Raw genomic sequence first — 19,258 nt, 5'->3', positions numbered from 1 at the left:
CCAGAATCCGAAACTATTTAGACCCCCGTGGGCGACAAGGGGATGGTAGCGTTACCCAGGTAAATTAGAGACGTGCATCTAACGTTAGTTAGCAATTTATTGCCCTAGTTGGCTAGCTAACGTTAGTTAACTTACAGGTAACGTTAGACAGATATATGTAGTATTACTGTACCTTGGTGCCGTATCCCACTAACTTCAGATATTTTATTGGAGTTAAACAGATTTTAAGATCAAGACAAACGCGCGCTGTCGTGCAGGTTATGGGGTCACGTGCATCACGAGCATCCACTGGTGCACAAGTGCCAAAATTCTGAACGGCGAACTGTCTGGTGCTACAGCTCTAGCTCGGTCGATTCATTACAATCCATGGCTAGAAATATATAAAAGAAATGAAGGCGATGAAAGTAAGCAACTACCTGCCAGCTAGCTTGAACGAACCTTTCCTGTTGTTTGTTTTATGCTAGGGCCCGTTCCACCGCATGGGGCTACAGATGCAGGACGTCCTGGGTGATGGCGGGATCCTGAAGGAGGTGGTGCAGCCCGGAGAAGGCCCTCCAGTGCCTGGAGATGCATCAGTATCACGTAGGTTTAAAATATACCCTGGCTACCTTCCTTCCTACACACAAACGTATATGCTATATATACATCATCTACTTGAATGGGTGCTCTTTTGTTAATGTTACCTTCAATCCATCCACAGTTCGCTTTTCTGGATTTCTGGAGTATTCGGAGCGACCGTTCGAGACCACAAACCACCAGAAGTATCCAAGGATGATGAAGCTTGGAAGGGGTGCGTGTGATACACACACAGCTGTGCCCCTGCTTTTCGACAGCGGTTGCATTAATCACGTTTTCCTCAGTCACACACACGTCCTTTTGGCAAGAAGTGTTTTGGAATGCTTTCATGACATGTGCCATCCTCAGGAAATGAGGCATCTTGTGATGTATTTGTTTAAATAAAAAAATCAGTCAGTTAATGTTCCCTCACAGACGTGACACTGTATGGCCTGGAGCTTGGTCTCCGGACCATGAGGAAGGGAGAGTTCTCCAGGTTCCTCCTGCTGCCTGATTATGCCTACGGGGAGATGGGCTGTCCTCCTCACATCCCCCCAGCTGCCACTGTGCTCTACGAGGTCCAGGTTCTGGACTTCCTTGACTCGGCCCAAGTGGATGACTTCATGGCTCTGAGCCCGGTAAGGACTAAGGAGTGAAGAACAACATAGTGTAGCAGAGAACAAATTCAGCAGGTGAAAATGCATCCTGTCAGATGACAATATTTTATGGCTGTGCTGTTTCACATGGAACAAAAAAAATCTTGTTTTGTTCTGTTAGTGTCATTGACTGCTTATCATCTCCCCCTCTCCCCACTCTCGCTCCCTTCTTTCTCCCCTCCCTCTCTCCCGCTCCCCCCCTCTCTCCCCTCTGTCTCCCTCTCTCTCTCCCCCCCCCTCCTTCTCTCCCTCCCTCTCTCCCCTCTGTCTCTCTCTCCCCCCCCTCCTTCTCTCCCTCCCTCTCTCCCCCTCTCTCCCCTCTGTCTCCCTCTCTCACACCCCCTCTCTCCCCCTCTCTCCTCCCTCTCTGTCTCCCTCTCTCTCTCCTCCCTCCCTCTCTCCCCTCTCCGTCTCCCTCTCTCTCTCCTCCCTCCCTCGCTCCCCTCTCTGTCTCCCTCTCTCTCTCCTCCCTCCCTCTCTCCCCTCTCTCTCTCCTCCCTCCCTCTCTCCCCTCTCCCTCTCCGTCTCCCTCTCTCTCTCCTCCCTCCCTCTATCCCCTCTCTGTCTCCTCTCTCCCCTCTCTGTCTCCTTCCCTCTCTCCCCCTCTCTCCCTCCCTCTCTCTCCCCTCTCTGCCCCCCCCCTCCCTCTCTCTCCCCTCTGTCTCCCTTGCTCTCTCCCCCCTCCCTCTCTCTCTCTCCCTCCCTCTCTCTCCCCTCTCTGTCACCAGGAGGAGCAGAACACTGTAGCTCTGTCTACCCTCCTCAGTGTGGTGGACACACAGCGCAGCTTTGGCAACCGCTGCTTCAACCAGAGTCGCTTTGATGACGCCAAAGACCGCTACAAGCAGGTAGCTCTGGTGAAACGGGCCCTGATTTTCTTCTATTATTATTTTCCTGGAAATGGTCAAATAACTCAAAGTCCTTGAGCAACAATGCTTTAAATTTGTAACTGCAACTAGTGACCACGAGTAACTATACCAGAAAGAATGACCATGATTCATCCATAGGTGGTGCCATAGTAACAATTTAAAAGACTAATTTCTAAATGCTGGCATATCCATACCTTTTGATGAAAATCAATGAAACCAGGTATACTTGTCTTTCCTCATAGGGAACGAATTTCAACCAAGAACCCATAAAGTTCGTCATGATTAATTTTTCTACAGGTTGAAAATCTGGCGAAACCTATAAAAATTAACCGTAGGTCCGATTGGTCCTTAAAGTATTGCATGGTGCATGTGTTCTTATAGGGTTTTAACAGCTGAAACATACATTCCAAGATGACGGAAAAAATGGCATACCAAAAAAGATTTAAAAATAAAAACATTTTCAAAAGTGTTTCTAACTTTTTGCCCCAATAATAACTAGAGACTTGAACCAGACTGGGCTAGAGGATACTACCAAATTGTACCACATCGGCTCAGATGTTGATTTCTCAAAAAACATTGAAACTACAGACATTAGAAATGTGCCAATTTTGGTGGTAAATTAATGCTAAAATAATGCTTTAAAAATAATATATTTATTAATGTTGATTCCTTAATATTTGAGGCGGTAAAAAAATAAATGAAAGGGACTGTTTTTACATTTTTTCTCATGTAAATGACTGGAAGTTAAAGTCAATAGTGATGATGAACAGGCTCACAGGACAACAACAAAGTTATGGTTTCAGATCAAGTTCAACACGTCTCAGTAAACACATTTGTTGAGAGTATAGTCTCAGTAAACACAGTTGAGAAAATAGTAATGAGAGAGTGACAACACACAACCACTGACACACAATGTTTTTAGCCAGTGTTTGGGGTTAAGTGCCTTGCTCAAGGGCATAACGGTAGGCAACGACTGTAAGTGGCCTTTCGGTCATTGGTCAGATACTCTAACCACTTGGCTACTTATCGCCCCTTAAGTTTACTCTAGCTGTTACCATTTTCACTAGGAAAAACACAATGGAGCTAATTGGTCTCTGTGTTTTACTGCCAACAAGTGACCAGAAATATAATTATATTGGATTCATGGAGTTTAATTCTGCTGGCTATCTTGGAATATTCCAAGTGAAATGGGGATAGCTGGAGAATGGGTAGAAAATGCTTTTACTGTACTTGTTAGTAAAGAAACAGCCATACAGTTCCCTGAGGATGAAAGGTTTCAGCGTTATATTCGGTTCCCCGAGGATGAAAGGTTTCAGCGTTATATTCGGTGTGTGCGTGCCAAGGCGCCGGTCATTCCGCGTGCTCCGTCTCTCCCCTCTTCCCACCCAGGCCTTGACCATGCTGGACATCTCCCCTCTCCCCACCCAGGCCTTGACCCTTCTGGACAACCGGGAGGCCGAGAGCCAAGAGGAGAAGAGGAGCGTCACGGCCAAACAGCTGCCCATCTACCTCAACCTGTGCCTGACCCTTCTCCGCCTGGACCGGCCCCAAAAAGCCCTGGGCTACGGCCTCAAGGCCCTGGAGATCAACCCCGACAGCACCAAGGCCCTGTTCCGCTGTGGGCAGGTGAGACCGCCGTCAGAACTCCTCCTTTCTGTCCACCTCCACCTCCAACGCATTCGAAGGAGTCGGGGATGAAGGGGATGTGAGGAATGATAGTTAATTAACCAGAGTCTACATTCCATAGATTGATATTCCTTCAAGCTAGGTTAATCAATAGTTCTATTATTTATTTATATGACATATTAAACTATGATACTACTAATATGTTTTCCATTTAAATTAATTCAAGCAAACAAGTCTGTTGTATTTTCAGGGTGCATGTCATAACATTTATGCCGTCCGCCATATTTTGATCTGTTCTGAGCTCTGTGGGATTCTATTGAGCTGGTTTGCGTGTGAGTGTATAACGTCAGCATTTCCATTTTTCACACGGCATGTACAGCGCATCTCTGACATTGGCTTACGTGTAGCATCGCCAGACATGCGTTTAAACTGGCCGTTTGTCCACAGGCCTACCTGGAACTGGCCGAGTACGAGAAAGCCCAGGACTACCTCATGATGGCTCAGGCCAAGAAGCCGTTTGACAGCGACATCAACAACCTGCTACGGAAGCTGGCCACGTAAGAAGAAACGTTTTTGCAGTCTGTCTAGACGACACAAGACACATTTTCACATCATTATCTAACAATAGATTATGATTGCTCTGCAGATGCTACAAGGACTGTTTAGACAAAGAGAAAAACATGTGCTCCAAGATGTTTCCAGACTTCAACAGCACATTGAAGAAGTGAAGGTAAACCAAGTTTAGTACCATCTATTCTTTGTTGAAAGTCTTCCATCCAAAAGCAAGCAATTTTTTATTTTCAAAGGCTGCCACAGGAGGGCGCTGTTTGAACATGTCTACCGCTTGTGACACCCCAAGGCACTGATTGGTGTGTGCAACATCCAACATGCTTTGCTGTTAGCCTGTCTGATTAAATATAAATCTAGGTCTACTGTGTTCACTTGTGGATACATTATCATATTCAACTATTTCTAATAAATATGACTAAGTAGTCCGGTGTAATTTCACGTTTACATTATTGTGTTGGATGTAAATCAGTGTTTGGAAGAGATCCCTCAGGCTTCCAGCTTATTATTGGCAGTGTGTATCAGATTAACCTGATCATGTATCCCAGATATTCCCTCTGAACCTGAAACCCCTGATCATCACCTAACCCTAAAAATGCCTACGAGTTATTTTTGCCATGTCGAACTCCTTCAATATTTCTGTCATATCTTAGAGTTGTAAATAAATAATAAATGTCTGCAACATTTTTCACATTATGGATAATTAAAGTGGTAATTCCATACATGAAGAAAGGAAGTGTTAAGTGGCGTAATGGTCTTGATAGTGTGTTATGAGCTTAGAGGGAACCAATGTATCGGAAGGCGCAACATGAGCTCTGCTGGCCGGCTCACAGGGATCTCTGTCATCTGTCCTGAACCCCGACGACAGACAAAATCTCTGTGACATGTTTTTTCCAGCGGTACATCAGTATCGCCATGACACTTGTCTACAAAGTGTCCAGCGCAGCAGAAAACCGCAGCAGTTCATAAAGGCTCTGCATCGGTCTTTCAGCTTCAAGTGGCAGAGCTCAAGCTCACATCAAAGGCTTCAGAGTGTAATTTGGGAATCATGTTAACTACGACTTGCTCTTGGGGGTGGGGGGGGGGCGTTCTTCAAAGAGCATTAGCACACTTCACTTCTGCTGAAGAATCACTGCTGTTATCACAAGGTGGGAGCTGCCTCTGTTAGCCTGCCAGGAAGTAAAGTGTGTGTGTGTGTGAGTAACACACATGTATGTTAGAAAGAGAATACTTAGCTGAAATACTGACTTTGTCATCAGTCTACAGACTAACACTAAGTTCATGTGTTTCAGGGGATGGTGTAAAGCAGAGTTCAAGTCAACCATGCCAAGGGGTCAAGAGTTATTCAAGCTGTAACTCAGTTTAAGTTCATGTTTTTGGTTCATTATGTGTAAAGACTGATTTGATGCGCCAATTAATTTGTACATTGTTCCGTTATCTTTTGAACAAATAATGTCAGTTACATTTTCATGTTAATATTGTTTTCTTGTCTTCGTGTTGTTTTGCAATTTAAGGGGGCATGATTGGAAGGTGTTCAAAAAATAAAGCCTCTTCCCAATCCTACCAGGCTACACAGTTGAACAGTGTCTTTTCTTACCCGTGAATCAAGACCTTTTCATCATGACCGCACCCTCCGGTGGTCCGTTCTGACACTCAGGTTGTGTTCTCGGCGAGATCAGCGGCACGTCGGGCGGTTTCCCTGAGCGTTAAATAAATGGACTGGGCATCGCCCTTTACTGAGCATTAGCACATCATCTACCAAATTAGCATTTCTGTTGAATCCATAAACTGGGAATTGCTTTTAGCTTGCAACAGTTTACAATCGGGGCTTATTCTAAGACGATATCAGGCTTTGGCTGGTTTTAATGGTAGTCCAGTAGGTGTTTTTTCATTCAGACCAACTCAGTGCGTTTGGATGGTGTTGAAAGGTGAGGCTTGCGTGCATGTACCGTAGGGGAGAGAGGAGGCTGGTCTGATGGTTTAGCACCACATCCTCAAACCCAGGTCCAAGTCTTTCAAAGTAGACCCCTCTGTGTGTTTCTCCGCTCTTGGCTTTTGGCAGTGTGAGTGCTCCTTAAGCCTGGCATTGGAGAAATGAACAGAGGAACTTGACATGTTCACATGCTAATGCCCAACAGACTTATGGGCTACGGTGTCCAGGGCTGTGCGAACAGTGCGGCTTCTGCCAACTATCGTCATTGACGAGGGAGCGTGCTACGCGTGTTTTGAGAGTGTGCCTGTGTGAAAATGAGTTGGAGAACCATTGCAGACTGGACCTTGGCTTGGAACCACACATGTTGAGAAGAGAAAAGTTTTACACAGTGTTTACATAATGGGGGTACTGATCGTGAGATGACTTCGCCATTATAATGGACCCAGATCCATTCCAATTACCCTTATGTTATGTTTGGAAGGGAAACTGATATTCTTACTGTTAAAGGACTAATGGATAAATGGAATCTGGTCTATGAGGCTATAGGCCTTCATTTTTCAATGTCTGGGATACAGGTTGGAGGCAACCCATTATTATATAATTAAGCCAGGGGTTAATATCTTCTGAAGAGGCGTTTTCCTTGCTATTTCTGTGGGTTCCATCCACGCAACTAATTAGGAAGAGATCACTTACAGCTGAGCAGTTACTGGAACACACCTGACAGAGCAGGAAATTAGTAAATCGTGTGACAGTTACTCGTCAGAGGGCATGATGTTTTAAACTCCAGCTTACCAACCCAATGTTTCCAAACTAGTAAATTAGCTAAAATTATTAATTTACCTTTGGATTTATTCCTTTATTATAAGACAATTGTTTTTCTTAAACATGTTGGTGAACAAGTAACTAACCTCTAATTAACGAAGTAGTCCTACAGCTGTTCTAGACATCCAGTCTCTGTAGCAGTCCAGTGTCATCCAGTTCACCATATAGAGAAGAGTGGAGCATTGTGCCTGACACTGTAGGTAGGGACTCTCCATAAGAACTCTCCTCTAGAGCCCAGAAAGGGGTTCCAATGAGAGGAAACTGTTTAATGACTGAAGGAAAAGCAATGTTGTTTCTTTGGGATTTGGGGGATTTGCATAAATTTGGGGGAAGTCTACGCACTGACATATTTGAAGTGCATGTCTTTGAATGATCCAAGACAGAACACTAGGCTTTGTGTTCAGGTCTTGGGGACTTGAATAGCTTTGGATTCAGGTCTTTTGTAAGATGAGATTTTTCCCCCTGTTGTGAATATATTTGCATTCATTACATTTGCTAAAGTGGTGCGCAACCACTCATTCAGATGCCTTTGTAGCCAGGGGTGGCGTGTGACGTGTCCTTTCTGACACATTGGAGGGCAGGTCAGGCCATATAACCCCCCTACAAACATCAGGCGTCGAGGATTGCCTCTTTTGAAATCGACTATCACGTGTCCGGCATAGAGAATTCAATCTGGACCATTCTTGAGCTGGGCCATCAGACATGACGCAGTGCAGGCGGTGTAGCAGCTTTCATCGATTTCAGAGGACGCCTTCCCTCGTGGTTGATCGCCGATGGCAATGTCAGATGTCTGTAGCAGAGCTGGAGGTGTTAGGGTCACACGCACACACACACACAGCTAGTCTACCAACCTAAAGGTCTTCAGCCTGTGTGTCTGTGCCTTGGCGTGGAGTTACACCCCCGATTTCACAGTGTGTGTTGCAAAAAATCCCAGACAAGCGTCCTCTTCAGTTCATCAGGGTATCCTGAGGCTGTTTTGCAGAGATCTGAAAGAAAGTCTTGTCCTGGTCGGGGTTGTGAAGTGGATTTAACAGAGCCCCATTTTCCTTGGGTCATAATTACATTTGATTGAAAATAAATACGGGATATATTTAGTCTTCCAGGATGAATGGAGGGCTTATATTTATTTTTTTGCTGCCATACCTCCACTTTTAGTGCCCTCTCACCTCCATCCACATGAGAGGCACCCCTCTCACTGGCAATATTTCCCCACAACTTCAGATCTCCAAGAAGATTTGAAATATGTTCACAACATGAACGTTTATACCCTCCATATTTGTTTTCGGTGACTTTTCCAGTCATTGTCAATGAAGCGAGAAGTCAAGCTCATGAAGGACTCGGTGGAGCCTGACCAGCCGTCAGCTGTGAATGTGAATTTTGTTTTCCTCTGCAATGAAGTTCTTTACTTTCTCCTCAACCTTTTGGTACCGCCTCATTAAGCTTCTCCGTCCTGTAGAACGTTTCGCTCTTGAAAGTGTACCTTGGTTCTGCTGCAGCCCAGCAACCTCTGGAATCCCAACATCGGGACACAAATGCAAATGGCTGGATGTCAGTGGCGAATGGCGATCATTCCCAAGATAAGCCTATCGGAGGCTTTTGATCGTTTGTCAGCTGCTGACCGCTTGGCTTGTCGATCAGAGATGGGTTGCAGGGCTGGACCAGCCTTTCTCCACGTGCCTCTTCATAGGCTTCTGTATAGTATGGTTTACTTCCAGGTCACATTCTTTAAAAGGATGCTCTGTTTGTTGACTAGGGGTATATTATCTAGTCTGAAGTGACTTCCTCCTCTTTATCTGTCCTGATATGAAAACAATGGCGTGGAATGTGGCTTTTACCTGTCAGTGCAGATGGAGAGAGACCAGGGAGAGAGAGTGGGGGGGGGGCCTCCTCAGACTGTTGGAATGCATCTTAATGTGCATTCCAACAGTCTGCATACGGCTGTAGCTCAGTTGGTAGAGCGGGTCGTTCAATGATCGAAGGATCTGTGGTTCGAATCCCAGCTCCGACTGTCCACATGTCGAAGTGTCCTTGAGCAAGACACCTAACCCCAAATCGCTCCCAATGAGCAGGTTAGCACCTTGCATGGCAGCTGCCGCCATTGGTGTGTGTGTGTGTGTGTGTGTGTGAATGAGTGAATGACATTGGAAAGCGCTTTGAGTGCTGCTAATGTGGAAAAGCGCTATATAAGTGCAGTCCATTTACTATCTATCTTGTTTTTTGGCAGTCTGAGGCCATATACAGTACCCAACATGCATAGTCTATGCATATTAATTATCGTCTTCATTGTGTTTGGAGATGTAACTTCAATAACTATGAATGAAAACCTGGCTACATTGAAATGGCATTAATGTAATCAATCTCAGTCTAGTACAACCATGACTAGCATTCCCATGCCACGTCTAAACCAACAACATCTATGGTCTAAAACCGTGCGGCTGTAGGCTACAGACAACACAGCAAATCTGTTATTTGTATGCAGACCTTCGTGCAAACTCCCAGCAGATACAGTAGCGCCTTCTGATGGAACGGGCCGATAAGAGAGACACAAAGGTTCCACCTCTACGTCTGGGCTCCGGCGAGTTCCTGGCAGGGAGGCGGCGGTGCCCAATGAGCGTCCATGCGGAGCGAGGATAGCCCGAAGATAAGATAACGCCGGCGGGATGTCTGCTGTACTCCAGGACTAGCGAGCAGAGCCGCCCGACATCGAAATACTGTCCCGGCTAGGCTACGAGAGTGCTAACACTCACTGGGTGACAGACCTAGCGCCAAGCCAGTAGGCCTACTTGAAGTTACAGCATGACACACGTCAGTGTGGCTCTACTGTACGGGTATGAAGAGTAATCGGAATCAGAATTAAATTTTTATTGCCATGCATGGACATGCTAGGAATTTGTTTTTGGTCGTGGTGCGTAACCATGGAGACAACATTGGACAGGGTGCAGGGACGAGACAGGACGGCGCAAAGACAGGACAGTGCAAAGAACAAGTACAAAATGCTAGTGCAAAATAGGATAAGCAATTCTACCACTACTCTATACTGTAATATGCTTTTCAATTAAGTGACCGTCACGTTGACTTAAGTTTTCAGACGGCGACCAGAGGAAAACAAGACTATCCTATAATTAACAGTTACAAGGAAGTGTTATGTCCTGTTGACCAATGCTTTTTGTGATTGGAAAAAATCTACAAAATGTCTCCTGGGAGTGGGAGGGATACATTTGAAGTCCCTCAGGTGATGACGGCTAATCAAAGCTGCCGCTTAGGGCTATGGCTTACAGATCAGCTCTGTAAATCAGCTCTGTCCAGAGAGCTAGATGACCGAGAGAACACACTTGAATGTCTGTTCTGCTGGGCTGAGTTTAATATGCCCTAGTGTTGACAGGATCATGGCATTTTAAGATGTGCAAAACTCTAACTATTGCGGTGTGTGTGTGTGTGTACCCGTACCCACCAAATGCGTTCTTGCACTTACCGACTTGTGTTTAAGAGCTCCCATTTAGTCATCGTATATGCATGTGTGTGTGTGCGGGCGGGCGCCAGGCAGTGTATGTGCATATGTGTGTGTGTGTGCGTGCCATGTGAGTGTGTCAGCATTCTCCCTGTCACTACTCCCCCGGAGTCAACGAAGCAGGCAGAGCTTAGGGCTGCGGCCCCGGGTCCTACTACACACACAGGCTGGGACGCAGAGCCAAGACAGCCAGCCATTATAGCCCCGGGGGCTGCGGCCTGGGCCTACACACACACACACACACACACACACACACACACACACACACACACACACACACAGGCTCAGCCGCAGGGGCCAAGACAGCCAGAGCCAGTCCAACCCCAGCTTCATCACCAGGGCCAAGACAGCCATGCTCAACAGGAGCTCCAGACCAAGCAGAGAGGAAACTAACCCAGGAGAAAACACACACACACACAAACCTTCCTCTTAAATCAACACCGCCTGGCATTATAATGATCCGCCGAGCCATATTTTATGAAAACAGCCCTCCAGGCCGCTTGCTTACATTCAAGGCCCCGTCTGTACCCCATACCCCCCTTTTGCTCGATCAATGTCCTATTCATAACACCTGAAGTGGTGCCCCTCTTCGTCCCAGTGTTTTTTCAGGGACCGAGGAAAGGTTGTTTTCTTTCGCTCGCTCCGCTCTCCCACCTCCTGATTGAACACACACACACACACTCCCCGCAGCTTGGAAAAGCAGCCCGCTCTCGAGAGAGACGGAGTGGAAAGAAGGGAGAGGAGGAGGAGGAGGAGGGAAGAAAGGGAGGATGTCTCACCTTCCCCTCCTCCACCCTTCGCGTACGTACAGCAGCCACTTTGTCAAGAAGTCCGTTCCTTATCGTGATTTCGTCCAGTTCCTGGAGGGTTGACTTCCTCTGCTGGGGGTTCACGGTACGAGCGCCCGTGCTCGGGGGGGGGGGGGGGCCGCGCGTATGCCATAAAAACAGTGGTGTTTTTGTTCGACCTCTCTCCTCGCGTATAAAGCGGAGGGCCCTCTTTTTTTTTTTTAAGGCCCCCCTGTATAATTACTAGCAGATTTGACAGCTCAGCTTTTCCTCTGTGTTCTTCTTGAGGGGGTTTCAAGCCAAGCCCACTAGTCCCAAAGGTTGCAACCTTTTCATCTCCTAAACGTTCGTATTTCAAACGGGCGACTGGGTTTTTCGGCCTGGCGGAACGGACGCCGACATGGGCACCTTGGTTGGGCACAAAGGTGTCTTTGTTGATGTAAACGATGCCGTCTGCTCTGTGGCACAATGTTTGCTCTGGCATAAGGTCGGGCGACGCTGACACTTTCCCCAGTCTGCGAACGGAGAGATGGAGGGAAGGATAAGGTCGAGAGAACGGAGGAGAACAGAGAGATATTTTGGGATAGGCTTGGTTGTTTTAATAATCCATCACATTTCTTCATATCACTATGCCTCCAAGTAGGCCTACCTCTGAATTAGCCCCAAGAAATGTATTATTAGTAAGAAATTACTGTAACAGTGTCTTAAGCCAGAATTTTCATGAGAAATCATAAGGGCTTATGAAAAACCATAAACCTGGAACTCAGATGTGCCCCCGAGTGCAGCCCAGCACTAGAGAATAGATGGTCCTCACCTCAACCCCATGATTCGCCAACAGGGGGGTCATAATTCCAAATGCCAGAACTACCCCACATAGCTTTCCTTGGCCCCCCGAGACCGCTCGCTGGGGCCCATGCAGACACATCAGAAACGCATGGTTTTTCTTGCTGGTTTCATAGCAAAGCGTACAGTCCTGCCCTCAGGTCTCTTTCCCATGTTTGCTGTTACTTATCACCCCTTAAATGCCCCCTCTCGTCACTAGCGTTTAGGACAATTACTGTAGAAACACTGCTTTCTGTTTTTACACGCCCCCTGTAGCACAAATGCCCCATTCTACTGGCATCAACTGAATACAGGCTTTGTATCCAATAACCTATAAAAATGAGAGGCCACTTAATGAAAAACAGGATAATTATTCTAATCACGCGTCCAGTTGTAGTGACCTGAAACAATAATATAATAATGGCGTAAACATTACCCCCCCCCCAAACCCCAAATGGGGATTCATTGATCTTGGTCCTAGCTGCAATGTTTCAACCATAACATACGGTATATAACCTGATTCAAAACAACGGGATTCTAACCCCCCCCCCCCCACACACACACACACACACACACCGTCACAGAAGGTTCATTGATGCTTGCCATGTGCTTAGGGTTTTATGGTGGCATCACAGGGCAAATGACACAGTCTGGGACGAGCCGGGATCTGGGTACAGAGCACAGTCCATCGCCGCTCCTATCAGATTGGCAGGATGTTATCGGCGTCATCAACGCAGACATGTTCAGGCATATTAGCCTAGCCAAGCTATCAGGGAAACCTGCACGCAGCACCGTCCTTCCTTCGGAGTAAAGACTAGGAATTTACTTTTGGAACTGGTAAAATTGTCCATGAAGAGCCCTCCGTCTCTCAGTTGTACATTTTCCCTCCAATTTTCTTAGTCATGCTCAACCTCTCACTTTCGCTCTTTGTCCCAAAAACCTGAAACAGCCCAATATCAGATAAAGGCACAAATTGCCTACAGGGTGTTCGACAATTATGCCCCCACTTAAACAGATGGGAAGCAAAACAATTAAGCTGGAAAACTCGTTAATTTTTTTTTCAGCAGGGGACCTAGATCTCACTCCACTTCCCAGCTCTGCGAAAAGCGTGGCAGCTACTCCGGAGAACAAGGGCTGACATTGTATGGCTCAAACACGCAATGCCCAAAATTACCATATGTTTTTCTTTTTTTTTCATCCACCTCCTTTTCTCAACACGGAGGGGAAGAATCCGAGCTTTATGCAGAGAGTAGAACCTGGTGTTTATGTAGGAGAACCGGGGGGGACTGGAAGGGGACCCCCAGATTAGGGAGGGAGGGGGGAGGGGAGACTTGAGGAAGAAAGGGAGGCGAGACTTCAGGGAGGAGGGTTAGGGGAGGGTGGAAAGGGGGAGCAGAGGAGCAGCAGAGGGGGAGAGGTAGGAGGGGGGAGAGAGGACTCTGAGTGACAGCGAATTGGGAGCGCGGTGGAGGAGCCTCCAGCTCCAAGGACAACACTAGGAGCCGGGCGATGGAGGTCTCTCTGTGAAAGAAGGCATTGAGAGGAGGTGGCGGGGCTAGGAAACTATACAGCCCAGCCCACAACCACCGGTGCCAGTGTGTGTGTGTGTGTACCTGTCTGTGGGTTTCTGTGTCTGTATTCTTTACCTTCAGGCTCTTGACAAATAAAGAATACAGTAAGAAATACATCGTCTCTAGTTATCGTGTGTGTGTGTTATTGAATTTGTGTGTATGTGGTGTATGTGTGTGTGTCTTCCATATGTGTGCACTGAATGTGATTGTGTGTACTGTCCCTATGTGTATGTTTGGCCTCTGTATCTTGGCATAACTGCAGCCTAGGGTATGTTGAGAGAAAGATGAGAATATATGACCAGTCTTGTATCACTGAGAGGTCATACGATGTTTGTCAGTGTCACTAGATCCAATCCTGTGGTGGTCTTCTGTGGTGGTCTTCTGCCAACAGATGGCCTCATAGGAGCTTATGAAATTGAGGTTTGATCTTATTAGAAGTCTTTTTCTCCACTGTGGATGGGAACTATAAATACCCCTGGACTACAGTCTGTTCCCCTAACCCCAGCCAGGGGGAAGGGGGAACCTTGAAATAGTTTCTGAAGTGGGATTTCAGGTGTAGTCTAGATGGTGTGCCGGCTGGGTGGGGATGTTCCAAAATGGGGGAGTGATGTTGGAAAAAGGATACCCCTCCAGTAGCCAGGATGCATGGATGTGGGATGGAATTGATACGCCTAGTTTGTTTCTGATGATATATTCTCTCTCTCTCTGTTTTTCCTACCCTACAAACCCTCTCTCTCCCTCCTCTCTCTCTCCCTCCCCCCTCTCTCTCTATCTGTGTTTTCCCTACCCTACCAAACCTCTCCCTCCCTCTCTCTCCCTCCTCTCTCTCTCTCTCTCTCCCTCCCTCCCCTCTCTCTCTCTTTCATGTAAATGTCATATGAGTGACAGAGCAGCAGGCCTGGTCCTGGCCTCTGTGACACATATCTGCCCACCCCCCCTCCTCTCCTCTAAACGCCCCAATGTCACCATCTGCCCCCTTCTGTGGGCCCTCCTGTTGCCCGCTCTTCTGCCCCCCCATCGTCACGCCCTTACCAAGCCCCCGCCAGCCCAGAGACATGCCACCTGACCCCTCCGTCCGTCCGCACCGTATTAATAGGACTTGTTTGGCGCGCCTGCCTCGCCAGTAACCCAAGCCTGGGGGGGAGCATGGCGGGGGTGACAAGGGGTAGGGGGGGGGGTAGGTCAGGAGAGAGAACGAGGAGAGAAGAGGGAAGGAGTGAGGAGTTAGGACAGGGGCTGAGAGCTGGAGGGAGCGGGGGGGGGGTGTTAAAGATGGGTTTCTCTTTCATCTGCCGGCCACCAGGCAGGCAGGTAGTTCAGGACCCTTAGGCAGGTAGTCCAGGGCCCTTAGGCAGGTAGTCCAGGGCCATTAGGCAGGTAGTCCAGGGCCCTCACTTGTCCCAGGGCCATCATGTACCAGCAGGAGCCCCTGCTCACGCCACGCGCTACCCAATCAAACAACAGCACAAAACCTGCAGAAGACCCGTCACGGTTTAATTAGTAGACATTGTCAAAGGCATTGCTCAAGATTGTATTTACTACTATAACATATAGTACTCAATATGTTTTATGTAATATATTTATTTGTTGAGTAATATACAGTATTTTGTCGAGTAATAAAAGTGGGAAAGTGCATATTGTCAGATCGCTAATGGCTATAAATGTCAAACTTTAATCTGGGGATTATGCATACTAAGTAGTACGCTCGGTTTTTGTGGTACGTTCTTTTCCACCGAGGTTCCAAACGCTGTGCTGCTCCTGAAGGGCTCACATGCTCAGTATCTTTAGCCCCCTACAGAGTTAACAGGCCAGGCCCCGGCTCTAAATGTATTCCCGTGGTCGTGATATAAATATCTGCTGTCTGTTCAGGCATGAGAGACAGCAGTGTGTGCGTGTGTGTGTGTGTGTGTGTGTGTGTGTGTGTGTGTGTGTGAGAGAGCCTGCCCTCGGGTACAGGGACATCCCGGAGGCGGTGACGGCTCAGTCTGAGACACTCGCTCTAGCTATTTTCCCGTTAATTGGACTGATTTGTCAGCTATTTACGGTTGTGACAGTGCTGGATGATTTAGTGACGGACAGGCCTGCTGGATTATTGCTTTTTGGGCCCTGGCCTGTACTAGACCCCTGCCAAGCCTGTCAGTTCCCTCACCTCTCAACACTTTACTGAGCATCATAATCAACTGAGGCAGATGCCCCAATAAGACAAATCGTCACTGTTGGAAAACGCAGAAACCAACGGTTGTAATTTGGTTTTTGTCTGTCTGTCATGACCTTTTGGTTGAACATTCGTCCAAAACAGACTGTGAAAAGCCACCCACATGTTCAACAATGTCTCCCCCACAATCCATGATTACCTGGTCTTATGAGACACACACTAGTGTTTGAGGTCACAGTGTGTACAGAGCTTTGGTATGAAAAGCCCCCAACGGCACCTCATCTCTCTGTCAGCGCTGTGATTGGCTCTTTCAGGCCTCGGCTCACACGGGGGCCGAGCCAGAACGGAGTGGCTTCCCGAGCCCCCCCCCCCCCCCCCCGACCGGAAGGTCGGAGGATCCGTGCCCCCTCCCCCGAGTCGACGAACGCGGCGTCCCTGCAGAGCGCCGGGCTACGGGAACGCGACCCTCCTCCGGGCGGGCATAGGTGGTGGAGGGGGGGGGGGCGGCCTCCTCCTCCTCCTCGCCAGCCAAACCAATGGAAATATGAGGTCTCCAAAGACTGCCAGGCATCTTCACTATGCACTCAGTCCTGCCCCCCCCCCCCACCTCTGTCTGTCTGGCTCCCTGCTGCTGCCAGAGACCGACTGGACGGCCGTGTGTCTTTCCAGCCCTCAGGGTCCCCACAGGGAACGGGAGCGAGTGTGTTTGCTTAGGAAGCTCGGCTTTTCAAAACGAGGGGCAGGAGCGAGATGTTACCTCCCCTCCAACCCCCTAAAACGGCTTTTAGTAACCAGCCTGTGTGTATATAATTGGGTGTATATATTTCACACTCTGTTTGTATAAATCTCATATTATTTTTTCCCCCCTGTAGTCTGATTTCTTCAGTAACAGAGGGGGGGACTATTTAATAGAGTCTACAGCATCCAGAAGGGCCCAGACGACTGCCCCTTTCTGTTCAAATTCCCTAAAAGTATTTGCTTGCCTTGGCATACTGTTCATGGTTCTTCTGAGGCCAAACGCCGACGCCCGGTGCCAGAGTCGCTGGCCCACCGAAGCCGCAAGCGAGCACCATGTTGTCCTGGCTCGCGGTTAGAACCGCCATGTTCTCCCGACCCCTCTCGCTACTCGGTCTGCCCCCTGAAAGCTGCGCAGGTCACGGCGGTGCCACATGCAAGTTTGATTGAGAAGGCAGATGTGTTTTCACAACCAGAGAATTGATTCTCCGCTTATTGGCCCGGCGGAAATCGATGAGAGTTACGCTAACCGTTTAGTGAAACACTCAAATAAACTTCTTTTTTTTTCCATTTTGGTTTTGAAAACAAATGACAAAAAAGAGACACCAGGAATGTTCCAGAAGGCAGGTCCGTCTGGAGACACGTCTTGTTGTAAATGAAATACCGCTATTGGGTCTTTCATGGAAACCTGGATGGAAACTACCTTGGTGAAACCTGGTCTCTTTTGGGTGGACTTGCTTTAGTAAATGGAGTGGTTCTGAGGAGATTAATTAATCATGGCCAAAATTTTTTTGGGTTCCCCACACGTCCTTATTTTTAAATTGTTTTCTTTTCACCGTGGGAAACCATCCCTTAAAATGTGGACAAAAGTCGTCAGAGCTAGGCTTGTTGTCCAAAGCAGGCCACATCTCAAACAAAGCAGATTCTTTTCACATAGATGGCTGGTCTTCTTTTCATTCATGTTAATGTACTCTTGGGCTCATACACAACATTGTAGTCTGTCATGTAAGACCTCTATTTATGTGTCGTAGGCCTATCTACCATCGTTTCTATTACCTGTCTACTAAATGGTTCCACTTGCTGTGAGACAGTAGGCCCTTTCAGCCGGGTCGCAAGTACACTTGTGTTTTAGAGTTTGAGGGTATGGCAGCTGCCAGATGGGTAATGGGGTGGTGAGGAGATTAACCCTTGAAATCCAAGCGCTACCACGGGTGTCGACCAATTAGAATGTCAAATTTCTCTGGGCTTAAAAAAAAAAGTGATGGTGCCAACTGCTATTCACTGAGATATTATTGTTTATAGGCTGGGGTGTCAGGGACCAGAGATGTAGGAATTCTTATTCTCTTATCGCCGTGAAATTAAGTAGTGTAAGGTATAATTTAGACATTATTGGAATGGTTCCCCAAATCATATGTCTTCTTAACCCATCTAAAACTCATTACTTCATCCTGACAGCAAATATAATCATACCAGAACTTCATATTTAATAGTTAATAGTTTAATAGCTTGTCATAAAGGAATGTAATGATGTTTATTGTGAGTGTCGAAGTGCTTGAGTTTTAAATCAATAATAGTCAAGTGCCTGACCACAGTGTAGACAAATGATTAATAGGCTTATTAATTCTATTGCGATGGTGATGTAATAGTTCAATGTGCATGTGTCATAGTTTAGTTTTGCTTTACCTATAGGCCTAGATGGTGAAAGATAATCCTTTTTTAATCTCTTGTTAAAGTTAGTCATGCTGGCACTGTGGCACAGGCCTATGGAACCCCACTTTAGGTTTTGCCTTTGACCAACGAGGTGGTGAATTAAGCCCCCTGAGAGAACACACACACACACACACACACACACTCTCTCTCTCTCTCTCTCTCTCTCTTTGATATACATACATAAATACATATGCTACATACTGTACACACATACATACGTACACACACACACACACACACACACACACACACACAGACTCATTCATTCACAAGCACACACACTCACTCATTCACAAGCACACACACACCTTTTGTGTTCGTGCAGCACCCTGTTAGTTTTAAATCTGTTAGCCTTATTGGTGGAGTTCATGAAAAAGCCTCTCCCTCAATCAAATCCCTGATGCCGACGAATTGTAACATTGACTGATTGCCCTTGTAGCTGTGGTTTCCCTTTCTTTATTTTCTCCTCATTCAGTGAGCGTAAAGAATAGCCCCTTTCATGGCCGGCTGAAGGAGCCCTTGCAGAGGACGTGGAAAGCGCTGCTTAAACAGCTCTCAGCCAAAACAAAAACAGCCGCCAAACGGAATCCCATTTCATTTATACGAGCAGGAAATTGACCCGTCGGAGAAAGAAAGAGAACAGAAAGAAGAAAAAAACGAGTGCGTGGGGAAGCGATCCCGTAGTCGGTGGGAACGTGACGAGTGGGCCGTCTTCTTAAGTGCCTTCTAGAAACAGCAGAGGGGAGTTTTTTGGGGGGTGGGCTGAATACTTGCGACGGCACCTGTGGGAGACCCGCCGCTTAGAATGAGAACGGAGCGAAGAGACGGGCGCCTCGCGGCGCAGGTGCCGCTCCCGGCGAGCGGGGGGTAACGGATACGGGAGACCTCGGGGCGGCCCCCCTGTACTAGGCCAACGACACACAGGAACCGACATGCAGAGG

The 19,258-nt window shown here is 47.4% G+C and overlaps 1 protein-coding gene across 1 annotated transcript; it reads left to right on the top strand.

The window, feature by feature from the left end:
* Positions 1-491: 491 nt before the first annotated feature.
* Positions 492-4,434, top strand: LOC311309723 (inactive peptidyl-prolyl cis-trans isomerase FKBP6-like; the record flags this gene model as incomplete). The annotated part of the gene is made up of 7 exons (XM_084439046.1): positions 492-582; positions 701-790; positions 991-1,193; positions 1,940-2,059; positions 3,509-3,706; positions 4,154-4,263; positions 4,353-4,434. The coding sequence occupies 7 exons, from the start codon at positions 492-494 to the stop codon at positions 4,432-4,434; spliced, it is 894 nt and encodes a 297-aa protein (XP_084295172.1).
* Between the last annotated feature and the right edge of the window lie 14,824 nt (positions 4,435-19,258).

Source organism: Borostomias antarcticus (assembly GCF_949987555.1).
Source record: "Borostomias antarcticus genome assembly, chromosome: 1".
NCBI lineage: Eukaryota > Metazoa > Chordata > Actinopteri > Stomiiformes > Stomiidae > Borostomias > Borostomias antarcticus.
This window is presented reverse-complemented; position numbering and strand designations above follow the sequence as displayed.